General features: G+C 56.2%; 1 protein-coding gene across 1 annotated transcript; it reads left to right on the forward strand.

Annotated features, from left to right (window-relative positions):
- Positions 1-21,924, forward strand: WSCD2 (WSC domain containing 2). Its single transcript, XM_053959753.1, has 9 exons — positions 1-364; positions 8,718-9,636; positions 12,363-12,477; positions 13,113-13,297; positions 14,088-14,209; positions 15,457-15,631; positions 16,383-16,547; positions 18,218-18,418; positions 20,349-21,924. The coding sequence occupies exons 2-9, from the start codon at positions 9,267-9,269 to the stop codon at positions 20,699-20,701; spliced, it is 1,686 nt and encodes a 561-aa protein (XP_053815728.1). The 5' UTR covers positions 1-364; positions 8,718-9,266; the 3' UTR covers positions 20,702-21,924.
- The last annotated feature ends 394 nt before the right edge of the window (positions 21,925-22,318 follow it).

A 22,318-nucleotide genomic window follows, 5' to 3' on the forward strand; every position in this document is an offset into this window, starting at 1 on the left:
AAAAAAAAGATGCCATCGGGGCGGCGGGAGGGAAGGGGTTAATGCCGGCAGCCGGCGGAGGGAGCGGAGCCGCTGGATGGAGACGTTAAGAAGCGGCGCCCGGCAGCGGCTGCGGGCAGAGCCGAGCGGCAGCCGCCGGGCCGGGCTCTCCTCGGCCGCCACCGGCACCACCGGAACCCTCCCCCCGCCCCCGAGCGGTACCGGCACCGTCAGAGCCCCCCCGGCAGCGGGGCCGGGCCGCGGGCAGCGCCCGGAGCGCCCCCGGCCCCGCCGCTCCCGGGGGCGGCCGCGGATGGAGGCACCGGGGGATGGATGGAGCGATGGATGGAGCGGCGGCGGCGGCCGGGAGCAGGGCCCGGGGACGGTGAGGAGGAGGCGGCGGGGGAGGAAAAAGAGGGAAAAGGGCTCGGGGGAGGGGAGCAGAGGAGCTGCCGGCGGGGGGAGCGCATTGAAACCGGGGCTAATGGAAAAAAAAAAAAAAAAAAAAAAAAAAAAAAAAAAAAAAAAAGCCCAGATGAACAACCAAAAAATAAGAGTAGAAAACAAACAACGCCACCCCCCAGCCCCCATGCGCAAAATAAAATTTAAAGAAATAGGAGGAAAAAGGACCACGGGGCTCCGCGAGCGGGGGTCGGCAGGACCCCGGCCCGCCGGGAATTGTGCCTGGGAAGCGGCGGCTGCGTGTGCGGGAAGCTGGGGGGGCACCGCGTCCCCCCCGCGGCTGTGCGGGAGTTGGTGATTCCCGCCTCATCCCGGCAGGGATTTTTCGCTGGTTCCTGCTGGTTTGGGAAGGGTTTTGCTTCGCTGAGGGAGCCAGGCGGGAGAGAGCTCTCCTCATCCTCATCCTCCTTCCCAGACTTTGTGCAGGAACATCTCCGCCGGGGAAATAAGGAACATAAGGGAATGTAATCCTGCCAGAAGCCTCTCCCCTGTTTATTTTCCTCTTCCCACATCCATGCTGGCAACTTCGGGGAATAATTTAACATAAAGATGAGCAGGGAGAGCCGAGGCAGTTGCAGAACGGCGTGAAGGTAACCTTGAGCTGAGCCCTATAAACCCCGGCCTCCGTCAAGGCAGGATTAAAGAAACTTTCCTGGCAATGCAGAGCTGGGAATCCCAGCCTGGCACTGGGAATTGCAGCCCCGGGGTGCCCCCACCCAGCCCTGCCCTGGCCCACTGCACCTTCTCATCTGGTGAGTGCTGTACCCTTCCTTCCTCTGGGAATTTACCTGGGAGTTATCCTTCACAAGGGGCTGTCCCTTCCCTGGGCTTGGGAAAGAGCCCTCCCTTTTTTTATTCTAGCCTCCCTTGAATATCCAAAGCTGTTGAGCTCCAGGGGTTTCTCCAAGACAGGATTTGTTAGATTTTTAAATGTATGTTATTATATTATAGATATTAATAGCAATTATTTTGGGTTTAGATAGATTATATTCAATCTATTTTATATATTATTAGGAGATGTTATGGTTTTACATTTATTATTTTATTATCTATATTATTAGCACCTACCATGGTTTTTATATACATTATATTATAATATTCCATATATTATTATCAGTTATTAGGCCCAGGGAGAATTCCCCAGGGGGTTTTGCTCTGTTTTTTGGGATGCCTTTCCCAAATCCTGGTGCTCAATGACCCAAGCCCAGCTGCAGCATCAGGGCTGCAGGTGCCTGGGTCAGGTGGGGCTCATCCATGTGAATGTCCCTGTTTTTAGGGTCCTTGATGTTTGGGATCCTGGCAGATGGGAACCCCCTCCCACACACCCCTGGTTCCCCATGGATTTTCTCTCCCAGGAAAAAACTCCACTCTTCTGGGGGATCTTTTCCCCATGGAGAGCTGGGCCAGCCCTCAGCAGCTCCAGGCTCACAACTCCCATGGCTGAGGCAGGATCCAGGAGTGCTCAGCACCATCCCCAGCTCAGCCCAGATCCTGGGAAAATCTCTGCTTCTCCCGACCCCCTCGGAGCACCAGGGACTCCCTGAGCAGAGCAGGCAGCTCTGGGATGGGAATTTGTCCTTCCCAATGTGTTGGCTCTCTCCAGAGCCAGGAGCTCCTCCTGGGACTGGGGAAGGAGCGTGGGACAGGAGGATCTGGCCCGTGCTGAGGGATGAGCCTGCAGCAGCCATGGGAATGGCAGATCCTTTCCAAGCCCGGCCTCCCTCTCCCTCGTGCTGCAGGATGAGGGGAAAGAAAGGAATCAGCTCTCCTGGGAAAGGAGGTTTTGAAGGAAGTGTTGCACGAAATCCTCCTTCTCACTCCATTAATGTCCGTGGGCTGTGCAAGGCATTGTCTGCTGCTGGAAAAGCTCGTTAGTTAATTGCCCCAGTGCTGCTGTAATCCCAGATTAACGAGGGCTGAGGCAAATCTCCATGGAGCAGACCTGAGTGTGGGATTTATGGGGAGATTGGATTCTGCTCTTCCTCACCTGGGGAGTCCATGGGGGCTTCATCCTGGGCTGGATGTGCCGGGTGCTCCCATGGGAAGAGCTTTCTGTGACACCCATGAGGGGTCACACTTCCCAAATCCCCCCTGATGGTCCCCGTGGATCCCATTGGGATGGGATTTAGGCAGGTCCTGCTGGGTGCACCTGGATTTCCCTTGGGACAATCTCCTGTTGGTGTTTCTCATCACCTCCCATGAATCCTAGAGCCAGGACTGGGCTCTGGTGCTCAAAACCTTGGGATCAAACCCTGTGGCTGCTGCGGGGTTTGCTCCTCCTCGTTAAGCACAAGGAGAAAAACAGCAGCGTCCTGGCTTTCCCTGGAATAAGGAGCTGTCAGCTCGGGATGTGCCGGCAGCTGCGGCTCAGGAATGCTTTTCCACAGTGACAGGGACGTGCAGGTGTCCATGGATGGAGGATTTGGGGAGGATGAGCAGTGCAGGGAGGGCCGTGCATCCCCCAGGGGTGGCTGCCAGCCCCGGCACTGCCTCTGGAAAAGTCCATCCCGTGTATCCTAAACCTTCTCCTCTGGGATTCAGGCAGCTCCGGCTGGGGGGAGCTTTGCTGAGCCAGAAGCTGGCTGGGATCCAGCTGTGCTTCCCTGGGGAGCAGCCCCGGCCTTCCTCCTGCCCCCCTCCTCCTCCTCCTCCTCCTCCTCCCGGCTCCGGGTGGCAGCGCACTCCCTGGATGCACATCCCGGCTCCCCAAGCCTGATTGAAAACCGTAACTGGATTTTGCAGGCTGGGCATGAAACCCCCCGAACGTGAGACATTTAAACTCCTTAGGTTAAACCCTGTCACAGACACTCAGCGTCCTCTGAAGGAATTACATCACCTTTTCCAAGGGCTTGAGTGTCGGGAGGGTGGGAAGAAACGGGAGAGGGAGTCTGGGAGCATCCCTCGGTGTCACTGAGACCCCGCAATCCGGGGTGGCCCCTCCCAAAAACCGCCGTGTGCCACCCAAAATTGGGGAATTAGCGGGGAAACTGAGGTTTCTAGCCTTGGACGCAGGGATGGGGCTGATGCCGGCAGCAGGAATGCTCAGGGAAGGATGCTGGAAGCCGGCAGGGATGTGGTGGAGGAAGGTTGGGATCCTGCTCCCCAGCACCCAAATTCAATCACCCTGGTCCCAAAGGAGGGAGCCTCCCGCTCCTGTCACAGCCCCACCCAAAATACCCCGGGCAGACGGGATAATGCTGCTGGGGAGAACTGGATCAGCCGGACCCCTGGGGCTGCTGCAGATTAATTAATTAATGAAAATGCTAACGATGCTGGGAGGGGAACACCAAGTCCCACAGCTGGATCCCCGCTGTGCCACCTCATTTCCATCATCCCACAATTGCCTGCACCCTCTCCCTGGAATCTCAGCAATCCACGGCTATTTCCTTCCCTATTTCCTTCCCTGCCTTCGGCAGCGCCGGGTGCTTTTTAAATGATTCATGACTTAAACCATTTTTCTTTATGAGCTGCTTTTCACACTTGTGAGGGGAATTCAGCCTCCAAGAACCTGGAACGAGCTTTGATGGAATTGTGGGTGGAGGAGCAGAACGTGAAGTAAAAACTCTCCATTTTCAGCTCCACTTGGGCCATTGTGGAGGAGAATATCCAAGGAAAGGAGCAGAGCCATGGAGATGAGATTACCTGGGAATTAGTGGCCTGGAGGCAGCAACATTTCTTTGCTTCTGGGGTTTGGAGCAGCCTGCTCATCCCAGCTGGGGTTGGTTTTGGGATTCTCTCTCTGTACCACAGCAAATTCCCACCACCATCATGGTGATCCCAGCCCGTGGCTGTGGGGTTTGGGTGGGGATGAGCATCCCCTGGGCTGGAATCAGCATCCCTTGGGCAGGAATCAGCATCCCTTAGGTCGAGGGACATCAGTGGGAATTTGCAATGCCAGGCAGCTCAACGTCATAATTAAAAATGGGGTTAAACTTCCTTAAATAACTTGATTAAACAAAATTGCCTTTCTGGGCCAGGCTGCAGGCCCTGGGCTCGTGTAGCTCTGTCCAGTTATTGGAATAAGCCAGGACAGGATCCATCCTGATGTTCCTGGATTTATTTATAGCTCAGCCCTGGCAGAAACGGGGCTGCTGCCCTGTGGGCTCTGTCCTCTGGAGAGCACAGGGAGCACTAAGAGGAGGTTGTGCAATTAGCACGACCTCATTTCAGAGGAGCCTTTTAGAGACCTTAATCAATTAGTCTGGGGCAGCCCCGAATGGATCCTGGATCCATCTGGATCCCTCTGGATCTCGGTGCCTCATGCCCTGGGAAAGTGCTGAGGACATCAATATTTCAGAATATTTCAGAAATATTCAGAATATTTCAAAACCAGTTTTTATCCATAAGCAAAATCAGCTCCCTAATTCCAGTCCAAACTCCTCCATGGGCTCCCAGCAAGAAAGAGGATTTGCAAACCCCACAAAACGCTTGGAAATCCCACACAAAAATCCACCAGCAGATGGGCAAATCCTGCCCTGGATCTTCAAATTGAGCCAATAAATCCCTAATGAGAGGTTTTTCCTTTGCATCCCTTGCTGGTTTGGCCTGTGGAAGGGATTTAGCAGCTCCACAGGGAAGCCCAGGCCTGGGAAGTGTCTCACCCTTGAGGATGAGGATCCGATCCCGGTGCAGCTTCCTGGAATGAGTCTGGAAGCTGCTGAGTCAGCTGCTTTTAAGGCTTCCCCAGCGGAGAGGAGGCACAAATCCATTTCTCAGCAAAATGAAGGCAGAGAGAAGCTGAATAAACAAACTTTGCTTTGATTTGAGGGCGACTGACAGCTCCCTGTGCTCGGCTGCCCCCTGGGAGAGGCACTGGAAGGTTTTGGATGCTCCAGGTGTGCCCTGCTGGGATGGAATAATCCTGGTTTATCTCAGCTTCATTCCCACCCATAATGGGGTTTAAATTCAGCCCCATGCATCTCATTTGCTGCTTCCTTAAAGAAAGCAAAAGGGTGAAAATCCATTTCCATGGGGCTGGAAAAGAGGATGGGCAACTCCACTTGGGATCTTGGGCTGCTCAGCCTCTGTCAGGGCAGGAATTCCAGGCTTGCACTGCAGGACACTCCTAGGGAAGGGGGCTGAAGGGTTTGAGGGATGGCAGCACCCAGGGTGCCCAGCGTCCCTGGGGCTTGGACTGGTGTCCCTGGTTGGTGCTGGGGAGGGTGTGGAGCTGCAGGAACTGCTCTGGGATGGAGGGACATGGGGCTTTCTGGTGGTCCCTGCACCCAAGTGGGTGGCTTTTGGTGACAGCACGTCCAGGGAGCCTCCATGCCCTGGGTCCTGTGTCCCATAAGTCCTGCACCCCATGGACTGGGGTCTTTTACCCCATCCCCTGCGTCCTTCACTGCATTTCCAGGCTCGACAGAAGCATTCCAGCATTCCCAAGGGTGCCCAGAGGGGTGCAGAACCTGCTGTCCCCACGAGGTCATTCCCTGCGTCACAGCCCACCCGTGGGGTCACCCCACTGATGTCACCACCCCTCTGTTTTCAAGCCCTATTCTTTCCCCCGTCCCTGTGATAAGAAATGTTAATGAGGGGATGAAATTGGATATTCCCGTCGCCTTCTCCTCCTAATGGAATTCTGGTGGTGGTTAATTTGCTGGTTTTAATGGGCCCATTGTTCTCCCGGGCTGGGGGAGCCACGTGAGGGTGTTTGGCCCTGCTCAGATGGGAGGTGGTGCCTGAAGACAAGTGGACCTTGGGGCTCAATAATTGCAGAGCAATCTGAAGACAAGCCCCACATCCATAATTGATGGGCCCTTCATTCATGCCGCTCCCGGACCTGTTCCCACCTCTCCACGCGCAGAGGGATGGATGAACCTGGATAAAGCTGGCAAATTATCGAGGATTTCCTTGGCCTGGGGACGGCTGACACCGCTCAGGGAGGTGGGTTGGGTGTGGAGCGATGCTCTGCCGGGTGTCCCGGTGCCGGGATGAGGATTTCGGCTCCTGGTGGGGTTATACTGATGCAGAGCGGGGTGTCCCATTGATGGGATGAGGATTTTGGCTCTTGGTGGGAGGGATGGATGTAGGCAGGGAACCATTCCCCAGTCCCGGCTGGACCCACATCCTGGAAAACGCCCCCAGCTGCGCTTCGGCTCGGCGTGCCGAAGGGTCTGAGGGGGCAGGGAGGGATTCCCCAATCCTGGCTCTGCCAGCCGGGGGGATTTTTCCAACACTGCAGCTCCCAGGGCTGGATCCCTCCCCTGGGATGCGAGCAGGGGGATGGATCACAGCGGGTCGTACCCGAGCGAGGGCCGGCGGATGATTCCCTGGCGGATAATTCCCTCCGTTCCCCGCTGTCCCAGCAGTTTCCCGAGCAGCCGCGGGAAGGCCAGGCTGAGGACGCTGCATTGCGCTGGCTGGGGACTGTCCCCGTTTGCTTCATTAGTTTGGATGACAAAGTGTGTCACCACTGTCCCCCGGCCACGCCGCGGGCTGGGCTGGCACCGGCGCCGCCGCCGAGCGCAGCGGGATTCGGGCAGTGGCGTTGGGGGCAGGATGTCCCTGGGGACAGCGTGGCGGGTGACGGTGGCGATGGGGACCAGGGGTGACCTCTCCTTCACCCCGGCGCCGCTGCGCGGGCGTGGATCCGTCCTTACAACCCAGGGAGCGCTGGTGGGATGCAGGGAATGGCGTTCTCGGATGGTTCCTGCATCCATCAGCTCCCGATTCCGCCGGCCCCTGCTGGTACTGGGAGCGCTGGTGTCCGTACTGGGAGCACTGGTGGCGGCCCTCCCCGCCGCCTGTGATCCCCCAGGAGCCCGAAGCCGAGCCCATTATCTGCTCCAGACAATTAGCAGAAGCATTAATGGAATATATGCAAATGCGCAGTAATTGACCTGTGACTCCGCAGTTCGTGATGGAGAAGGATGAGCTCCAGATGGCTTAATGAGAGTAATTTAAGCCCCTTCTTTATATGCTGTGCCAGAGCCCGGCAGCGCCCAGCCGGGGAGGGGAGGAGCGGGGGTGGCACTGGGGACACTGAGGAGCAGGGACACCCCTGGGGACGCTCCATTTGCTCCCCAAACCACCCCGCATCCAGCTCCCATCCCAACCCCGGCAAGGTGGATTTGTTTTGGATAAGGGAAAGCCAGAAAATGCTGGTCAGGGAGTGCAGGAGAGCAGCCAAACACCGCCGGGACCACCGGGCTGGGGGCTGCTCTCCCAGCACGGCCCCCCCTCCCTGGCCACGCCGAGGTGCCACATCCTGCACATGGGAAACCCAAACCGCTGCTGCTCCGAGATTACTCAGCCTTTACTCCAGCTGTGTTGGCTCCGAGCCGGGCTGGGGAGGGCTGGTTTGGGGTTGTGCCCTTCCACTGCTCTGCCCCAGCCTGTCCAGCCCTGAGCTTCGCAAAATTCCCGCGGCAGAGCCGGAGGTATCTGAATAACCACTCTGGGAAACCAAATTAAAATATTGATGTATAATTCATGCCATATGTTCCACCAATATTTTTTATTTAATCAACTGAAGACAGATGGCAGGAACACAGAGGCCATTAAACTAATGGCACTTTGTCTTTCCATTTATTTCCGTCTCCTTTCCTAAAATAAGACGAGACCGTGACAGGCAGCACACCCTGGGCACTGCGATGTGTCAGCAGGGGCATTTCCCACGTGGCATTTTCCCAGAAAGGGCTGGAGCAAATCTTCCATAGCTGGGAGGGTTGGAAGGAGAGAAATCCAGCTGGATTTCTAGGGAAATGAGCCACCAGGGATGGTCCTGGTGTTCCTGGGTGGCTGGGTGGGAATGGGAATGCTCCTGGCTGGAGGTAGAGGACGTCATGGCAATCTCCTGTCCCTGGGGACATGAGGGACTGGAGGGACACCCGGGGATGTCGTGCTCCTGACCCTGTGGGATGCTGGAATTGCCACTGGCAGCACCCCACTGTGCATGCACGGATTGCACTTGGGATCTGCTGCTGCAGAGATGTTTGGATCTAGGGGTGCAACGTGTCTGTGAAGAGTGTGTCGTGTACAGCTCATCCTCCTGGGGGTGAAACTGGGAATTTTCCACATCCCAGAGCCATCCTGGAGCACCTCTCCTGCACAACGAGGCAGAGACGTGCGGGCTCTGGGATTTGGACTCACCCCACCAGGATCGCTGCCACTGCACCCAGTTATCCCCCTGGGAGAGGTGGAACTGCCCCCCTCCAGGGCTGGAGGGTGATGGAGACTTCGGGTGGCCTTCCTCACCCCCTGGAGGGACAGGGCCACCACCCTCCCGTGTCCTGGGACGCTTTCCTGAGTGTTCCTCTCTCTTTGACTTGCAGGTGGAGATTTCTTGCCCTGGGAGTGAGCTGAAAGGGGTTTCCTTTCACAAAGGGTCCCAGGCAGCATTCCAGGCTCCAGGCGCGTCCAGGCACCTTCCATTCTTTGTCTGAAAGGGCAGCGGGGCCGTTCCCATTCGAGCGATGCCTGACGGAGCCGGTGCCGCCGGGAGCGAGGAGCTGCGGCAGCTGATCGGCTTTCAAATCACCTTCAAACCCCGATTTCCTTAACATGATCCCTCCATCAGCGCAGTCCCCGGGGCACAGCCGGGGGACTTTGCCGGCAGGAGAATAAACCGGGGCTGGAGGTGGCAGCCAGCGCTGGAACACCCCGGCCACGACGCGGGGACTCAAAATCCACCTTCCCCAGCACTCCCGGACTTTTTAGGGTCGGGCAACAGCTTTGCACGACCTCGCCCTGCAGCCCTCACCCCATTTGCTCGCCGGGATTCACCTCCGATCCAGGCGGGATAATCCCCTCCTCGGAGCATCCCTGGAGCCGCAGAGCAGCTTCCCCGCGGCGCCGGCTGCCGGGGAAGGGATGAAGACGCTATGGCCAAGCTTTTGCTAAAACTCCAGCGGTATTTTCGGCGCAAACCCGTGCGTTTCTTCACTCTGCTCGCCCTCTACCTGGCGGCCGGCAGCTTGGTTTTCCTGCATTCCGGTTTTTCCGGGGAGCCCACGGTGCCGGGGAGCCCGCGCAGCCCCGCGGCCGCCGAGGGGCCGGGGCTGCCCTACCTGGGGGTGATGCAGCTCAGCCGCGGCTTCAAGGCGGCAGCGACGATGCCGGCGGGGGGCCGACGACACGGTCCCTGGTTCAAAAGCACCTCCAAGGAGCCGTCGGACAGGGGAAAATCCCGGGATAACGCCCGGAGCCGGGCGCTCAGGGGAAGGAGCGGCCGCGAGAAGGAGGAGGACAGAGGTGAGTGCTGTCCCAAGGGGAGGGGGATCCCTCCTTTTGCCTTTCCCAGGGGGACATCACGAGTTGGGGCAGTGGTGTCTGAGCGATTTTGGGTTGTGCATCCCTGCCAGGACCACACCCCCCTCCCAGGAAATGTGTATTTGTTTGTTTATTTATAAACCTCGTGCACACGCTGCCAGAGCACCGAGGTTTTCCTCCCGCATCCCACGGGAATGCTCTGGGGAGCAGCACCCTACTCTGGGGAACATCAGTCCAGAGAATATTTCCAGAAGGATCTTCTCCCTCCTTCTTCCCTCTTTCCTCTCCTCTCTCTCCAAGTGCCAATAATGTGCTTTTATTTTTCCATCTTCACTCTTTCCCCCTGGTGCATCTCTGAGTCCCCCCTTGTTACAGGCGATTTTGGGGGTGGCAGCTGGGGGGATGTTGTGCCCCATCTTCCTCCCACCCTTTGGCTCTGCCAGGGGCCAAATGCAGTTTTCATTCTGTTGGCTTGAATCAACACAAAATCCAGGTTTGTGTGGGTGTTATCTCGAGGCAGGGGCTGGCTGTGATTCCCATGGAAGTGCAGACAGAGCTGGGCTGTGGCCTCTGGAGCCAGGAGAGCCCGCCTGGCTGGGGGCTTGTCAAGTGGGTCCATTATTAATGATCAAGGATAAGAAAATGGAATCATTCCCATTGATTTTTTAAAATGGCATTTATTTATCTTGAAGGCAGCCAGAGCTGTGCATTCTGTGGGATTTGGGTGGCTGGACTCCAGCAGGAAGCTCCAAACCACGGCACACTGGGGCTATCCCAGGGGTCCAGGCTTGATTCCCCTCAACTTGGGCTGCTCCTGGGGCATGGAGGGCTCCTCTCCCTCCTCCAGTAGGATGTGACTGTGCTCATTCCAGGAATGATGCACGGTCCAGGCATGGAAGCCAAAGGAAAAGTGGTGCCTACGGGATTTTCTCCTGCTAAAAGGAGCTGAAGTGTTCCCTGGTTATGACCCTGCTCTGAGAGGTCTCTGAGGGGTTTTGGTGGCCACGTCTCTCCAATAATGCAAATTAACTTCAGTGCAGGCTCAGCAGATGGTCCCTGAGCCCAGGCTGTCTGTCCCTATAAAGACCCCAAGCAGTGCCCGTGTCCCGGGCCATATGTCCCGTGTGCTCCAGGATTAACCTCATCCAGCACTGCCAGCAGGGATGGGCTGCTGAGCTTGGCCTGCTCCCAGGTGCTCTGGGAATATCGTTTCCCCCCTGGAGCATCTTGGCAGCTCCTGAGTGGGATGGAGCAGAGAAATTCAGCAGCTTGAGAAATCCCACGTGCCCAGTGTTCCCGGGGTGGCTGGTGGAGCTCCCCCTCACTTCCCTGCTCCTCTGGAGCACTGGGATATCTGGCAGGAACAGGTGGAGTTAATGATGTTGGTAATTAAGTGGGGACAACTTGATGAGGTGGCTGCGGAGGCTCTGCCACGTGAAATCATTCCAGGGGGAATACTGCTCCAAAAATTAGCTCTGGTTTAGAGCGTGATGTGCAGCTCCCTCTTCCTCCTCTTCCTCCTCCTCCCTCTGCCGGCAGTGTCAGGTGAAGGTGTGGGTGGAGAACAGCCCTGTCTGCCAGGGAACGGCCTCATCCCCATGGGAATGCAAATCCTGAAGGGAAGGGACATCTCTGCCTCCAGCCAGGGAGGATTTCTGGGCAGTGAAGCCAAGGGAAGCAGGAACAGACCCCAGCCCTCAGCCACATCCACCTCTGGTGCCTTCCTGGACAAGTCCAGCCATTCCCACCTGTGACACACAACCAAGCAATTCCATGAGGATGGAGGGACCAGCCACCCCAGGCAGAGAGCTGGAGCCATCCCTATATCCCCAGCTCTGGAAAAAATGGGATGCTTGGGGAATTTAATGACAATCACTGGGTGGATGTGTGTGTCTGCTCACAGCTGTGTTTCCAACAGGCTCCAAAATTCCTCCTGGAGAGGTCCACCTCTCCCTGCAAACTGCCAGTCCCACCCTCCCCTTTCTCTTGTGTCCTCGTCTGTCCCTAATTATTCCGGCTGGCTTCCCAATAAGTGGCAGCACGCATATGTCAGGAGCATTGGATTGAAGGTAATGCACATCAGTCACCGGCTCCGTGCAAGTGTCTGGAGCCATCCCACACCCGCTGGAACCCTCTGACCTGCCAGGACCTGCTCATCCCTGTGGGAACGCCGTGTGGAGTAACTGGGAGTTATGGCTCTGGTGGTTGGAGTCATCTGGCACATTTCTCTCCATCCTCCTCCTCTTCAGCCTCCAGGCTGGTTTGGGAAGGCGGCTCCAGCACTGGTGGGGTCTGTGCTGTGCTGGGATGATTGGGAATGAGGGGGTCTGTGCTTGGGGCACACCATGGATGGGGTGAGCTGGGTCAGGGACCCCAGGGAGGTGTGGAAAGCAGGGAGGAGGTGAGAAATGTTATCCCAGAATGTGGCTTGGAATCGGAGTGGCAGAGTGAAAGAAATTCCTTCCTGTGAGGGTGGGGAGACCCTGGCACAGGGTGGCCAGAGAAGTTGTGGCTGGAAACGTCCAAGGCCAGGTTGGACATGGACAAGGCTTGGAGCAACCTGGGATAGTGGAAGGTGTCCCTGCCTGGTTTGGACCCAGAGTTTCCAAAGCAAACAAACAGGGAATGCTGCCACACATCCCTGTTTAGGGAAAAATCAAGAGGGGTGGGGTCAGTGGGTTGTGACCCTGTCCCCTCTCTGTCCCCAGCCCGGTACATCGGCTGCTACGAGGACAACACCCGGCAGAGGACCCTGCGCGGGATGTCCTTCTTCGACTACAAGAAGATGACGGTGTTCCGTTGCCAGGACAACTGTGCCGAGCGGTAGGGACGGTGCCAGGGGCTCCCTGAATCCCGGCACACTCCATCAATCCCTGCACACCGGCTCCATCAATCCTTTCCATGAAACCCTGCACACTGCCCCCCTCAATCCCTGCACACCGGCTCCATCAATCCTTTCCCAGCGTCTCCATGAATCCCTGTGCACTGGCTCCTTCAATCCTTTCCCACAGGATAGGATAGGATGAAATGGAACGAAATGAAATTATATTATATGATACCTTAGGATGTGATAGGAAAATAGGGTAGGATAGGAGCTAGGATGGGATAGGATGGAATGGAGTGGAGTAATAGAATAGAACGGACTAGAAAAGAATAGGGATAGGATAGGAAAGAATTGAAAAATGGGGGGAAGGGAAGGAAAGGAAAGGAGAAAGGAAAGGAGAAAGGGAAAGGGAAGGGATGGGAAAGGAAAGGGAAGGGATGGGAAAGGGAAGGGATGGGAAAGGGAAGGATGGGAAGGGATCTTTTCAGTTGGAAGTTCCCTACAAGGATCATTAGCCCAAAAACGAATCCCTGGGATGCACTGCTGATCCCAGCATTGGCCATAGGCAGGAATGCTCCTTCCCACCCCCCTGGAGCCGGGGGGATGTGCTGAGATCCCGTCTCCCTCTCGGCAGGGGGTACCTGTACGCGGGGCTGGAATTCGGGGCCGAGTGCTACTGCGGGCACAAGATCCAGGCATCCAACGCCAGCGAATCCGAGTGCAACATGGAATGCAAGGGAGAGCGGAGCAACACGTGCGGCGGGATCAACCGGCTCTCCATCTACCGCCTGGAGCTGGCCCAGGAATCCGCCCGCAGGTGTAAGTTGGAGGCTGATCCCAGCTCAGCCCTGGAATGGGAGGGCTTCTCTTGGTGCTGGAGGGCTGATCCTGGCATTCCCGAGCCAGGTCATGGCTCCAGGGAGGTTCTTGGAGAGCGTTTCTTGAGTCTGGGGTAGTTTTGCTCCTGCAAACATCAGGGATCTCCTTGTGGGGAATGCTGCTGGCTGGGGTTGGGTGGAATGAGGAGCCCCAAGGACTGCTGCTGGAATTCAGGGAGTTTTGGTAAACTTTGTGTGGAGATTTCTTTCCCCACGGCCAAACAGGACCATCAGTGTCTCCTGTGTGTGCTGCAGGATGAAGGATGTGTGGGAATTCCAGACAGAGCTGAGGGTGCTCCCTCGTTTGGCTCCCAATTAAGCAGCTCTATAATTACCCACATTCCCTGCTCACCTTTCCTCATATCCAAGGAATGGGAAAGGGGATGGCAACAACCAGGAACGCACAGGAGCTGAGGGTACCAAGGACCAGGGATGGGATTCCAGACCTCACCAAACCTGGCCCTGCTCTCCTCCCTGGCTCTTCCCCTGCTCCATCCCTGGGATCACGGAGCTGATAAAAACAGCCAAAAAAAAAATATCCCTGACTTTGCTGCCGGGGTTTTGCTCTGATTTTGCTCCATCAGCAGCCAGATGAGCGTCATCCAATGTGGCTGCACTGCTGGAGGGGCCAGGAGCCACTGGAGCAGTCGGGAATGCCATGTCACACGGAGTGGCAGCAGTGTCATTTTTGGAGTCTCACTGGGGTCCCTCTCTCTCTCTCTCAATCCCAGATGGAAGCGCGATTTTCCGGGGGTGCTTCCGCCGGCCGGAAAACGTCTCCATCGCCCTGCCCGCCAGCCAGCTCATGCTCAACATGTCCGTGGATAAATGTGTGGATTTCTGCACAGAGAAGGTACTGGGATAAACTTCTCCATCTTTGTTTCCATCATCATCATCATCGTCACACTGGGAGATCTGAACTCAGTTTAGGGATGTAATTTTTGCGTATCCAAAAAAAGGATAAATGGATTTGTGTCCCTGCCCCAGGAGGGGCAGCAGCCCTGGGAAAGTTTGGGAAGGAGCATCCCAGAATTAGAGTTTAGGTTGGAAGGGACATTTAAAGGAGCCCCATGGGGTCCTGCTCTGGTCCAGGGGTCTCATCCTGGGGCGCGGTGCCTCCGAGCAGGGAGGGGAAAGGTTGGCAGCGGGAACTGATGGAGGGTGGATGCTGGAGTGAGCTGTAAGGATGCTGGAAATGGTCTGGAATGATCCTTGAAATAGGTTGGAAGGATGCTGGAAATGAGGTGGAAGACGCTGGAGTTGGAAGGATGCTGGAAAGGGCTGGAAGGAGGCTGGAATGGGATGGAATGGGCTAGAACAATATTAGAATTGTCTGGAAGGGTACTGGAATTGGAAGAATGGTGGAATGGTCTGGAAGAATGCTGGGAATGGCCTGGAAGGATGCTAGAAATAAGGTGTAAAGATGCTGGAGTTGGAAGGATGTAGGAGTGGTCTGGAACGGTGCTGGAAATGGAACGATGCTGGAATGTTCTGGAATGATGCTGGAATGGTCTAGAATGATGCTGGGACTGGAAGGATGCTGGAAATGGTCTGGAATCATGCTGGAATGTTCTGGAATGATGCTGGGATTGGAAGGATGCTGGACATGGTCTGGAACAGTGCTGGAACATTCTGGAATGATGCTGGAAATGTTCTGGAAGGATACTGGAATGTTCTGGAAGGATTCTGGAATGATGTTGGGATTGGAAGGATGCTGGAATGGTCTAGAATGATGCTGGGATTGGAAGGATGCTGGAAATGTTCTGGAATGATGCTGGAATGTTCTGGAATTATGCTGGAATGTTCTGGAATGATGCTGGAATGGTCTAGAATGATGCTGGGATTGGAAGGATGCTGGAAATGGTCTGGAATGATGCTAGAACGATCTGGAAGGATACTGGAATGTTCTGGAAGGGTGTTGGAATGGTCTGGAATTGGAAGGATGCTGGAATATTATGGAATGATGTTGGAATTGGAAGGATGTTACAAACCACCCCGCGCTGCCCAGCGAGGGCGGGTGCGGGGGGCGAAGGCTCTGCCCCGGTGGGGGGTTGGTGCCAGCGCCATCCCTGCAGGAATTCCCTCTGGCCATCCCTGCAGGAATTCCCGCTGGCAGCGCTGGCGGGCACCACGTGCCGCTGCGGCTTTCCCAGCACGCTGTTCCCGCTGCACGAGCGCGAGGACGAGCAGCTCTGCGCGCACAAATGCGCCGCCGAGGAGTTCGAGAGCTGCGGCTCCGCCGAGTTCCTGCTGGTCTACCAGACACAAGTGCAGGGTGAGCTTTTCCCGACCTCTCCCCCCAAAATAATGCCAGCAGGGAGTGTGAGCATCCCATTAAAAACGAGTGGTTTTTAATTCCCTGGGAAATCGGCGCTCCCCTGGTGAGCTGTGGCTGCTGCCTGACTCAGCTGCAGGGCACAGCAGATTCCGTCTGCTTCAGGCAGGATTCCTCATTCCCAGGGCTTCTCCCACCTCTCCATGATCCCATGGGAGTCTCCTATCCAGAGGGGACAAAATCCAGGGAAAAATGTGCGGCGGAAAAAGGCTGTGATCAGGCAGAACATTCCCGAGAGCAGTGGGATCAGGGAAGCACTGGGAGAAAGGAAAACTGTTCCTGGGAGAGGAAAGGGTTGAAGGGAGCAAATTTGGGTGGTTTTGGGTCAGTCTTGTCACAATCCTTTGGTGTTTGGGGCTGTGCTGGAAATGCTGTTCAATGATTCATCAAAAAAGCAGGAGCGTTGCTTGGCACAGGAATCCCTGTTAGTCACTCTTCCCTAAGCACGCAGCTGGGAATGACAGAGAACTCTTTGGAAAAATCCTCTTAGGACTTTTCGGGTGTTTAGGACTCTTTGAGGTGTCCAGGACCCTTTGGGATGTCCCTCTAAGCTTTAGGCAGGGCACCTCCCCCTGCCCAGCCACCTCCTCACCCCTTCCCCAGCATTTTCCTGGCAGAGGCAGCGTTCCCTCAGACGTCCCAGTGGGGAAAGCAGGTTTCCACGACACATTCCTGATGGGTCTCCCTGCAGACAACCGCTGCATGGACAGGAGGTTCCTGCCCAGCCGTGCCAAGCAGTTGGTGGCCCTGGCCAGCTTTCCTGGAGCCGGGAACACCTGGGCCCGGCACCTGATCGAGTTGGCCACCGGCTTCTACACCGGCAGCTACTACTTCGATGGCTCCCTCTACAACAAAGGTGAGGGGACGTCCTGGGGTGCCACCCCAGCTGGGGACAGCCCCGGTGACATCCCAGGGGCTGCAGGAAGGGCGGAGCAGAGCTGGGTGTGACCGCTGCTGCTCCATGGGGTGGTTTGGGCTGGAGTGTCCTGGAATTCCTCCCTGGGAGGGTGGGGAGGTCCTGGCAGGGGTTGCCCAGAGAAGCTGTGGTTGCTTCATCCCTGGGAGTGTCCAAGGCCAGGCTGGACAGGGCTTGCAGCAGCCTGGGAGAGTGGAAGGTGTTCCTTTCCAGGAGGGTTGGAATGAGATGAGCTGTAAGATCCCCTCCAACCCAAAGCATTTTGGGATTCTGGTTCCAATTACCCACCCCATTCCCAGCTCCCCCAGTTTAGAATCACTCAAAACAGTTTTATCTGGAGACCTTGAAGGTTTCCCCTGTTATTTCTTCACTTTTTATTTGGCTTTGAGAGGAAATTCTCTGTTCCCCCTCAGCTGTGGTGGAGTCGGGATGTGTATCCGTACCGTGTGGTTGGTGGGGTCTGTACCCAGGCTATTCCCTAAATCCTCATTTTCCCGACACCCCAGGCAGCACATTCCTTCCCAATTCCTACCAAATCCAGCCTTGCAGAGAGGGAGATGCTCAGTGAGGGAGCACTGCCCCAGCCCTCAGGGTGCAGCAGCATCCCAGGGAAGGGAGCAGCAGTGGGAAAAGCCTTGGCTGGGTTTTGCCGAGCCACACGAGCGTGGGATCCGTGTTCATTCCCTGTCGGAGGGGCCAGGAGGTATCCAGGCAACCGGCAGATTTATCCACTGCCGAGAGCCAATTACACCTCTCTAATTGATGGAATACAGCTCCTTCCAGCTTATCCCCCACTCCAGGTGCATGCCAGGGGCTGGGATGGATGCTGGCACAGCCCCATGCTCAGTGCAGGGTCTCCTCTCTGGACCCCCCCCATGGCATCACCCCCACCTTGGGCTGATCCATTGCCCCACAGGCACAAGGATTTCCCTTTCTTTATTACCGGGAGAGTTTCGGCTGTGCTCAGGGAGGTTATACCCATAAAATCTGCCCTTGACCCCTCAAAACAAGCACAAGAGCCGAGTGTGGCCAGGGAGATGTCGCTCTGAGGGGCCCCTGCGCCTGTGAGCCACCCACTCATCAATTTTATGAGGCTCATAACATGGGAAAATAAATTATTTCCATCTGGGAGAGGGATGCAAGTCCTCCTTCACGCCCCAGCTGCTTTCATCATCCAACTGGATTTTGCAACCCGATATCCCTGTGATGCTCCCTTTCGTGGAACTGTGGGATCCTTTGGGTTGGAAAAGTCCTCTGAGACCGAATCCAACTGTTCCCCAGCACTGCCAAGGTCACCACGTCCCCAAGTGCCACATCCACACGGCTTTTAAATCCCTCCAGGGGTGGGAACTCCATCACTGCCCTGGGCAGCTGTGCCAGGGATCGAGCACCTTTTGGGTGAGATATTTTCCCTCATATCCCATCTAAACCTCCCTGGCACAGCTTGAGGCCATTTCCTTTAATCCTGTCTGGTTTCCCCTGGGAGCAGAGCCCGACTCCCCCTGGCTGTCCCCTCCTGTCAGGGATTTGTGCAGAGCCAGAAGGTCCCACCTGAGCCTCCTTTTCCCAGCTCCCTGTTACCCCCATTAATCCCAGCTCTATCCGGGCAGGATTCAAGGGCGAGCGGGACCACTGGAGGAGTGGGAGGACCATTTGCATCAAGACCCACGAGAGCGGGCAGAAGGAGATCGAGTCCTTCGACTCGGCCATCCTGCTCATCCGCAACCCCTACAAGGCCCTGATGGCCGAGTTCAACCGCAAGTACGGGGGACACATCGGCTTCGCCGCCCACGCCCACTGGAAGGGCAAAGGTAGGGAGGGATTCCTCTGGGAGAGCTCCAGCCCTGCTGCCGGAGCTGGGAATTGGTTGGGAAAGCCCGGCAGAGCCGGAGTTGGGTGTCCATGGGGGGGGGGGATCTTGGGCTGTGCCACCACTTTGGGGCCATCCCTTGGTGTGACTGTGGGTCGTGGTGGGACGAGATGGGAAGGGATGGGACAGGACAGCAGGACCTGGCTGGCCCAGGCAAGGATGGGCATCTCCTGTCCCCAGTGTGAGCACGGGGAGTGGTGGCAGTCCCCAGCCCATCCCTGTGGTATCCAGGTGTTATTTCCATGTGTCCAGCTGCTCCCCAGCCACCACCTTTCCCACGCACAGGCGTGTGCCGGAGGCTGCTTAATTACAGCAATTTCCAAATTGCTGTTGTGGGATTGACTTCATTGGAAAGAGTTAAAATGTTTAGCTTGATTGAACATCTGCTACCCTTAATTCCGAGTTTATTTAAGGGGAGCTTTGGCTGCTGTGGCTGGGATGTGCCTGGATTTCGTTATCTCCATGTGCTCACAGGGCTGGGCACAGCCCAGCCCTGCTCTCCCCATCCCATAAAACCAGCAGGGTGTGGTGTCCCCCACTTCCTCAGCCTTGTGTCCCTGGGCTGGCACTGTCCCCACTGTGGTGGCATAGGAACCTCTTGGTTGATTTTTTCCCCATCCATCTGTGGATGGAGCCAGGATTGGTATCCCAGCACCACAGGGAGCCTACTGAGCCTTCCCAATCCCTGTCCAGGGACCTCTTGAGCCTTCCCAATCCCAACCCCCTCCCCAGCCTGTCCCAGGCCTCGTGTCTCCGAGGGGAGGGAGATCCAGAGGGGACCATGCCAGCACAGTCTTGTTTGGATGCACTTCAAACACATCACCAAATTCTTTCCAGAGGGTGTGTGGAGTAATTAGCCGACGGGTTAATTGTCAGGTTAATTAACCACTGCTGGGAAAGATGGAGATTTTCCATTCCATGGTTGGTGAGTCCATTCCCAGCTGGAGTGGCCCCTGAACATGGAGCATGAGGGTCCCATTCCTGGCCTTCCCTGCAGCCCAGCTCTCCAAATTATTTTCTTCTCCCAGGAACTAATTTTGGGGCAAATTTGGGTAAAAAAAATCCCCAGGTCCTCTCTGCAGCCTCACCCCCAGTGCTGAGGGGGTGTTTTCCCATTTCCCCCAGCCCATTCCCAGCCCTGCAGAGGCCAAACCCCTGTTTGGTTCCGTGGCGTTAATTTTACGACGTACCTGGAGCGGCTCCAAAGCAAAGTTTTATGTGCTGTGATTACACAAGGTGAATTGTCCTGGATCTGTTTAATGGAACACATCCTGTGGTTAACGATTCCTCGGGGAGTTAAACCCAGTCCAGCTGTTAATCAGGCCTTGGTTTTGTGGGGAGGACACGAGGAAGAGGGAGATGCCTGGAGCTTTAATGCGGCACTGCCAGGAGAGATGTGGCTGATTTTCGGTGTTTCATCGTCCCTCTCGCCACCTGATTTGAATAGCAGGATCAATTAGCCAGAAGGTTAATTGAGATGTTCCAGCAGGGATGGGAGAGGACACAGGGAACATCCACGCACATCTGTTGGAACCCTGGATGCTGAGAATTTTAAACTTTCTGTGCTGAAAGGCACAGACCCACAAGAGAACACTGCATTTGACCTGAGGCTGTGGAGAGGGCCTCCAAAATTGATTATTAGCACTGGGATTACGGGCGTGCAGTCAGTTAGAAGCGTGTGATCTCACAGGGTGAAAAAACTTCAATTTGGTGTTTTAGTATGTGGTGATATATGGGAGCCAAGACGGAGAATTTTGGGTGTGGGTTAGATGCTTATTTTGCACGAATCTGGGTAGTTTTCTGTAATTGGGTGAAACTCCAACACACATCCTCTGCTCCCTTTTTTTTTTTTTTTTTTTTTTTCCCCCCAGAGTGGCCGGAATTTGTGGCCAACTACGCTCCGTGGTGGGCGACGCACACGCTGGACTGGCTGCGCTACGGGAAGAAGGTGCTGGTGGTGCACTTTGAGGACCTCAAGCGGGACCTGTTCGTGCAGCTGCAGAGGATGGTGGCACTGCTGGGCGTCACGGCCTGCGAGGACAGGCTGCTGTGCGTGGAGGGACAGAAGGACGGCAACTTCAAGCGCTCGGGCCTGAGGAAACTGGAGTACGACCCCTACACCCCCGAGATGAGGAAGGTGATCAGCGGCTACATCCGAACCGTGGACGCGGCTCTGAAGCTCCGCAACCTCTCGGGGGTCCCCGAGGATTATTACCCCAGATGATGGTGACCACGGCGGGGGGACCGTGGCCAGGGGTGGCTCTGTCCTCCCAGATCCTGCCTAATTCCACCCAGTGGGTGGCTCCTCTTTTAACCCTCCATGTGCTGCTGTAGCTGTTGGTCACTCCCTGCATGAGCCGCCACAGGTGCCCAGCCACCGCTGAGCTTTTTTTTTTGGCCAGCCTGGGGACACGGGTGCCTTCCCTGCCCCGGGGTCTCTGCTCCTGTTCTGGCTGCCCCGGCCCTCCTGGGAAGTGCAATGGGATCTTTATGTCCCCTCAGGCTCTCCTGGGGACATCGAGCTGCTCAGGCCGTGCCTGATGCACCCGGAGCCGAGCTCCCCGGGGTGTGTGTCCCCAAAATCCCAGCCCTGGGAGGATTCCACTTGTCCTTGGATGGAATCCTCAGCCTTCCCAAGGGAGGATGGACCAAGGGCGTGGCACCGTGTGGGCGATGCTCCCGTGGATCCTGCCTGAGGTTATGGGATTGCAAGGCCGTGCTGTGCAATGTTCTCCAGACGTGGTGGCTGCGGCTCCCTGAGAATTCCCTGGAATTCCCCAGCCACAGCACCAGGCAAAGCTGCTGCTCCAGCCCATTGTGGGGACCCCTGACCCCCACCAGTGTGGCTACAGGTGGAAGCTCCCCTTCCCTGTGGATGCAGCTCCAGAGGGGGATGTTTTCCCTGGACAGAGGAGCTCACCCAGGCCTCGTTTCAGAGCCCACGAGCCAGAACAGCCCCTCAGGAGCATTTTTGGGGAGCCAGGAGCAGTTTGGGGGACCAGGAGCAGGGTTCACACTGCAACCCAACTGCACCCAACCCCTGTGGGGAGCAAACCCCGGGGCTGAGCTTTGGGGTGTCCCAAAGCCGAACCAAAGGATCCCACACACCGGGAATGTGCCGATTTCCGGGCTGGCTTTGTGCACAGCTGCATGTGGTCCCTGGCTGTCCCCTCATCCCACGCCACCCTCCCCATCCTGCCTTTGTCCCAAACGAGCTCCCCAAAGCTCCCAACCCGCAAGACCCCCTTGGATGTAGGTGCAAAAGCCATATATTGTACGCAGCCTTTTCTAGAGTTAGAGATTCACCAGTTGGCTTTTAACTCTTGATCCTGATAGAAATGCAGGCACAGGTCAAATCCAGAGATGCTGCTTGGTCTCTATTCCAAGAGAGAAGAAAACTCCCTGGAGCAAAAAGGAGAATTTCAATAAAAAAATCTATTTTTCTAATGTGTGTGTGGAGCAGAGCTGGGCTGGGGGGCTCCTGCTCCTCGTTTTTCTGAAGGTGCTGGGGGATTGCGTTCAGAGGGAGCAGCTGCCCTGTTTTTAACTCTTCCCTTGGCAAACAGCTGGAGGTTTTTTTTGGGATTCATGGCAGTGGGTTTGGAGCTGAGCCCACCCTCCTTTGCCCATGGCAGCGCCAGGTTGTCTGTCAGTCAGAACAAACCCCCAGGGTAACCCAGCAATTAAAGGAGAGGTTCTGTTGCTGCTCTGCCTCCCCGTGTGTTTGTGGGGCCACCTGAGCACCCCCCACCCATCCCAGACCAGGGCTGTGGGAGCAAAGGGAGAGCAGCTCCTCTCCCCTTTAATCCCATTTCTGCATTTAAACCCATTAACAGGTATT

Source organism: Vidua chalybeata, chromosome 18 (assembly GCF_026979565.1).
Source record: "Vidua chalybeata isolate OUT-0048 chromosome 18, bVidCha1 merged haplotype, whole genome shotgun sequence".
Classification (NCBI taxonomy): domain Eukaryota; kingdom Metazoa; phylum Chordata; class Aves; order Passeriformes; family Viduidae; genus Vidua; species Vidua chalybeata.